This window comes from Anarrhichthys ocellatus, unplaced genomic scaffold (genome assembly GCF_004355925.1).
Source record: "Anarrhichthys ocellatus isolate YVR2014 unplaced genomic scaffold, GSC_Weel_1.0 scaffold904, whole genome shotgun sequence".
Classification (NCBI taxonomy): Eukaryota; Metazoa; Chordata; class Actinopteri; order Perciformes; family Anarhichadidae; genus Anarrhichthys; species Anarrhichthys ocellatus.
The window spans coordinates 26-5,376 of NW_022280878.1; the positions used below are offsets into that span (position 1 = coordinate 26).

At 42.0% G+C, this 5,351-nt stretch overlaps 2 protein-coding genes across 2 annotated transcripts in view; both read left to right on the top strand.

Annotated features, from left to right (window-relative positions):
* The first annotated feature begins 1,417 nt into the window (after window positions 1–1,417).
* Window positions 1,418–3,080, top strand: LOC116377109 (dachshund homolog 1-like). The gene is made up of 4 exons (XM_031838661.1): window positions 1,418–1,693; window positions 2,317–2,544; window positions 2,816–2,960; window positions 3,062–3,080. The coding sequence occupies exons 1-4, from the start codon at window positions 1,579–1,581 to the stop codon at window positions 3,078–3,080; spliced, it is 507 nt and encodes a 168-aa protein (XP_031694521.1). The 5' UTR covers window positions 1,418–1,578.
* Window positions 3,027–5,351, top strand: part of LOC116377108 (uncharacterized) — a 3,822-nt gene continuing 1,497 nt past the window's right edge. Inside the window, exons 1-5 of the mRNA XM_031838660.1 lie at window positions 3,027–3,278; window positions 3,411–3,704; window positions 3,979–4,002; window positions 4,194–4,374; window positions 5,223–5,311. Coding sequence (XP_031694520.1) covers window positions 3,118–3,278; window positions 3,411–3,704; window positions 3,979–4,002; window positions 4,194–4,374; window positions 5,223–5,311 — 749 coding nt within the window. The 5' untranslated portion in view covers window positions 3,027–3,117. The remainder of the gene's footprint in view (window positions 3,279–3,410; window positions 3,705–3,978; window positions 4,003–4,193; window positions 4,375–5,222; window positions 5,312–5,351) is intronic.

Sequence of the window (5,351 nt, forward strand, 5' to 3'; positions counted from 1 at the left end):
GGAAAGGACCCAAGTGAGGGAAACGGGGATGCAATTAAGAGACTTGGGATGTACTCATACATTCAAGCTAACATGCTGGGGACCACAGAAGAACAGAAAAACAGATTAAAAAAATCTGCAAAAAATTATATAAAGAAAGAGTAAAAGGGACACTAAGGAACACATTCTTACGTGTAATTTTATACATATATCACAGGCATTAATATTTAAATGGCCTTTTTGTTGGTACAGTATTTTAAAGTTTTTATTTACAGCTCAAACTCTTTGTAAATAACACAAACAATAGGTCTTTGGCTTGTTAATTTACACGTATGTATATATAATTTACAATAATAATCAATAGATTTATGATATCCTCAAATTTCTCTGTCTGTCTTGGGAAGCTAAATCCAGGTAATTCAAATTATTTGTCTTAATTTGAAAGTTTTTCTCTCTCTCTCTCTCTCTGCACGATAATGCCGTCATTTCCGCTTTCCCATCGTTCATGGTCGTTTATTTTGACATCCCCACCGGAAGTTCCGTAGATGTGGGTTCCGTTACCTTGATGCCGGTCTACGGTGATAACAGAGGCACCGATTCCTCTGGAAATACCGGCCAGATTCGGCATTTTCCAGCCATTAACCGCCTATAATGAGACATAATAGGATTTAACGGAAACTAACGGACCCACGGGGCGTGAAAAAGGTAAAATGAACCGTTCAAATGTCCCGGTTGACGGCTAAAGCCTGCTAACGACAGCTAGCCGCTGCTAGCTCGACAACAGTTTCCTTTTTATTTGCCCCCAAACCCCGTTTTACCCTCACTTCTCACTTCCACCCGAAACACCCCCACTTCCTCTAACCCTCCGTTCGTGTTACGTCACACACACTTCTGCGATGACGAAATTAAACCGTGAAAATCACCCGTTAATCATCTGAAAACAGTGAAAACATTCAGATTTACAGGAAGATTTCTGGAATTTTTTTCCAACAAAATAGGTGAAATCTCGCGAGAGAGAACGAGAGTAGCTTTGCGTCATATATACTGTATATATATATATGTGTATGTATATAATATATATGTTCATTAATTGACTTGTCTGAAAACATACTATATTATGATAGATTTGCCTTTATCACGCAGCAGCAAAACGTTTAAAAGATACTTATTTTTCCCTAAAGCATATCTTACAATTTTTAATATATTTTTACATTACAGTCATTTAGCAGACGCTTTTATCCAAAGCAACTTACAATTCAGATTCTAACACACCGCAGGGAGCAATTTTTTGGGGATAAGCGTCTTGCTCAAGGACACATCGAAATGCGACTAGCGGACCCGGAGATCGAACCGCCGACCCTCTGATTGAAAGACGGCCCTGCTCTCCTTTTCCTGTGATGTTAAAATAAGAATATTTAATAATAAAGCAAGAAGAAGCCTAAATTATTATTTTGTCCTTGATATTCACTTTGTAATATTAATATGTAATTGTATATAATTTGTATTGTGAATACGTCAAATATGAATTAATTAATTTTTACTTACTGTTTTCATGAGTTTCTTTTATTTTCTTAATTTTTTGTCACGTGTTTCTCAGTCATGCTCACTCGCCCGCTGACACTGAAGGAGAGCGACGACAGGGGGCGTGGCCTCGCAGCCGTGACCACGCCTCCTGTTCTCCCATTGGTTGATGATTACGAAGACACACAAACAGGTTGGGGTTGATTTATTATTTTATTTATTGGCATAAGTATTCCTTTCATTATTCATTTATGATATCAATATTTTATTTTTGTAATGTATTTATTGTTATTTTATTAAATAAATTAAAAGTTTTGGGCGATCGATATTAAGTACTGACTGCTGTTTCTCCTCCTCCAGAAGTTTTCTCTCCTCCTGCTCCTCCTTCTATTTCTCCTCCTTCCTCCCTTTTGTCTTCTTTTCCTTCTTTCCTCCATCCTTCACCTCCTTCTTTGATGTCTCCTCATGTTGTCCGTACCACACCAGCTTCTGTCTCTTCTTCTCCATCACCTCCTTCTTGTCCCCATCGTTCTCCTCCTTGTTGTTCTGTTCCTCTTCACAACTCTTCTCCTCATGTTTTTCCTCCTCCTCTCCTTTTTACTCCTTTTTATTATGCTTCTGCTATCTGTTCTCCTCTGTCTTCCTCTCCTTCTGTCCCTCCATCCCTTCTTCCCTGTCTTCCTCCTCCTTCTCCTCCAGTTTCTTCTCCTCGTCCTTCTCCAGTTTCTTCTCCTTCTCCAGTTTCTTCTCCTCCTGTCGCTAAATCTCTTCTTCCTCCTCCTCCTCAAGTTTCTTTTCTTCCTCCTCCTTCTGTAGCTCCATCTCTTCCTTCTCCTCCTGTAGCTCCTCCTCCCTGCTGCCCTTGCTCCTCCCTCCTGCCTCGCCTCCTCTCAGCTCACCGGTGGGAGGTGCGGCGCCTCCTGCGAGGAGCTCTGTCCTCCCTCGGTCGTCGCCTGGACTCTCTGGAGAGGAGCAGCAGGACGAAGAGGAGCAAGAAGAGGAGCAGGCAGAGAGGAGAAGGGGGAGGAGCCACCTGTTCTCCTGGTGAGTTCTGTCTGTTTTCTCCTTTATCTCCTCCTCCTCTTCCAGGACTGTCTGAGGATGATTGTGATCCACAGAGGAGCATCAACAACAACAACAACAACAACAAAGAGACGATCTACCAGGATGTTTATGAATAAATGACGATGATAATAATACATTTTTACACTTTTGAACCATAATAGATGTACATTTCTACAAATTGATCCAAATGTTAATCACAGAAATCATAATAAATTTAACCAATTTCTCAACTTTCTCTTTTCTTCTTTAGGTTTGGGAGCTTCCTCGTGTAGCCCCGCCCTCTCGTGTAGCCCCGCCCACCGCCCACCTGTTACCGCCTCCCCTTCATCATCATCTTCTTCATCAGACGGCGAGGACTCACCCACACCTCCTCCTCTCTCCTCTAGTTTGAGCCAGTCAGCACAGAGGAGGAGGAGCAGAGAGGAGGAGGAAGAGGAGGGGAGGTTAAGGAAAAGGAGGAAGAACCACAGAGGAAGAGATGTTAGTGTTTTTCCAGAAAACAGAGAAAAAGATGAAGAGGAAGAGGAAGATGTCGGGAGGTTTGTGGGCCGGATGGTGGTCTCCTTCAGGAAAGGAGCAGAGGAGGAGGCACCGCTCACTCTGCACAGGTTCAACCACAGGAAGCACAGAAGAAGAGAAGCGGGAGGAGCCGGCCAATCAGAGAAAGCCGTCAGTGTCGTCAGGCAGAATGGATACAGAGCGCCGCTACTCAGGTTCATTTCATTTATTTATATGACACATTTCATTTCTTTGAAAATTACTTGGATTAAACATTTATTTATATTATATAAATAAAAACTTTAATATTCATAAAATGTATAAATTACTCCTCCTTTTCTCCTTAGCTCCTCTTCCCATCATGCATTGCACCTCCTGCAGTCAGAAGCACTCAACATCTCTTCAGGCCAATGGCGTTTCTCTGACTTCACCTCTCCGCTCTCCCTCTCCTCCAATCACGGTGCTTTCCACATATGGCACCTATGCTCCTCCTCCTCCTCCTTTAACTCCACCCCCATGCTGCGGCTGTCAGTGGTTGCCGTGGAGACGATGTCAGACTCAGTGAGGGGCGGAGCTATTAGGAGTCCTCTGCGGATTCTGAAGGACTTCACGGTCCCGCCCAGTCTGAGCAGCGACCACTGGTTGGTTGACTGATATATTTAAATCCCCCCTCATTAATATTCATATATAATTAATATAGTCGTTAATATTCACGAGGACATTGTAACGTTTGTTGAATATGAATTAGTGAAATACTTTTAGTAATTTCTAGTAATTATTTTAACAATATATATAAATATTTATATAACTTTTATTAATCTCAATCATGTCATTTTTTTAAAAATAATAGATTCATTCATTTAGTGTCATCTTTATAATTATTGACCCTGTTTACATTTGGTTTTGTCTTTGCAGTTACGTGCGAATGCCTACACCAAGGTAATTCTAATAAATAAACACTTGACTTGACAATTTTGTCCATTTTTTATAAAATCGTAGTTTGTGTAATTTAATGTATGTCATTAAAGATAAATTATGAAAAAAAAAAGTTTTAATTTTTTAATTTGTTTTTGTGAATGTTTGTGTTTTAAATAGGATGTAAAAATTAATAAAAATCTTGTCTGTTGCAGCCCAACTTTTTCTGCCCGGCGACAGCAGAAGCAGCGAGCCAATCACAGCACCCGCAGCCTCCACTTCCCCCGGCGACGCCCACTGCCCCTCCCCCTGTGTTCAGCCAATGGGCTGTCTGCTGCTCCGCTTGCTGTCAGCCAATCAGAAGCGGGCTCTGAGTTTCTCAGCACAAATGGAGAGGTGGAGTTTTTTTTCTCTTCCTGTTGAATGTCAAAGTTTTCCCCAAAGAAATAGATCTGGAGAAAACCTCCGGTTCTGAAGTCAAAGCTTCATGTGTTAAAGCTGCATTCTCTCTAGCGTCCACCAGGGTGCGACTCCTCTGGTTGTATAGAAGTCTATGAGAAAATGACTCTACTTCTCTCTTGATTTATTACCTCAGTAAACATTGTAAACATGAGTTTATGGTCTCAATCTCTAGTTTCAAGTCTTCTTCAATACAGCATGATGTTCATTTAGTACATTATGGTCCATTTAGAGTCACACAGACCATAAAGCAGGGGATGCTTTAGGGCGGGGCTACACAGTGATTGACAGGTCTCTACCAGAGACGTAGACGGCGTCTTTACGTCACTCCTCCTCAGTCTAGATATGGTCACTTCCTGTTCACTGGTTGCACAAAAAAACAAGATGGCGACGGCGAAATCGCAGAACTTAAGGCTTCAAAACAATGAGAGACATCACTATGACTACGTCCACTTCTTGTATACAGTCTAAGATCGGATGCAGCTTTGGCTAGTTAGCTAGTTGGCTAGGTAGCTTGACCTTCAAAGTGACAGAGAGTTTAGGTGGTCCCACCAACTGTGAGGCTTAATTTCTGTAACCAGTGTAGCATTAAAGCATGGTGGAATTAGCAAGCTAGCTAACGAGCCAGCTAACTAGCTTAAGTCTGTTTCGTGTATTCAAAAGATATCCGGGGCTCTGACCATCCTGCTACGTTGTTTTGAATGTTCTATGTTATTTCTATGGTTTTACTCTTTTTTTTCTAAGCTCAAGTCCTCAACTAGTTTTCTGTGTTTTTGTCTTCTCAGCGTTGTAAACGAGTCTCACAAATACGAATCCGCCGGGCGTCACCGCGGGAAACACTGCTCACTCCGATGGGACTGCCAAAGGTCAAAAGGTCAGCTGGTGGTGGTGCGGGGGGGGGGGGGGGGGGGGAG

What these genes read in the sequence shown, in the direction of transcription:
- LOC116377109 (XM_031838661.1), top strand. Translation starts at nt 1,579, where the DNA reads ATGCTCACTCGCCCGCTGACACTGAAGGAGAGCGACGACAGGGGGCGT. An exon ending in TTACGAAGACACACAAACAG is followed by an intron (nt 1,694 to 2,316) that starts GTTGGGGTTGAT and finishes CTCCTTCTGTAG; the next exon opens with CTCCATCTCTTCCTTCTCCT. An exon ending in AGGAGCCACCTGTTCTCCTG is followed by an intron (nt 2,545 to 2,815) that starts GTGAGTTCTGTC and finishes TTTCTTCTTTAG; the next exon opens with GTTTGGGAGCTTCCTCGTGT.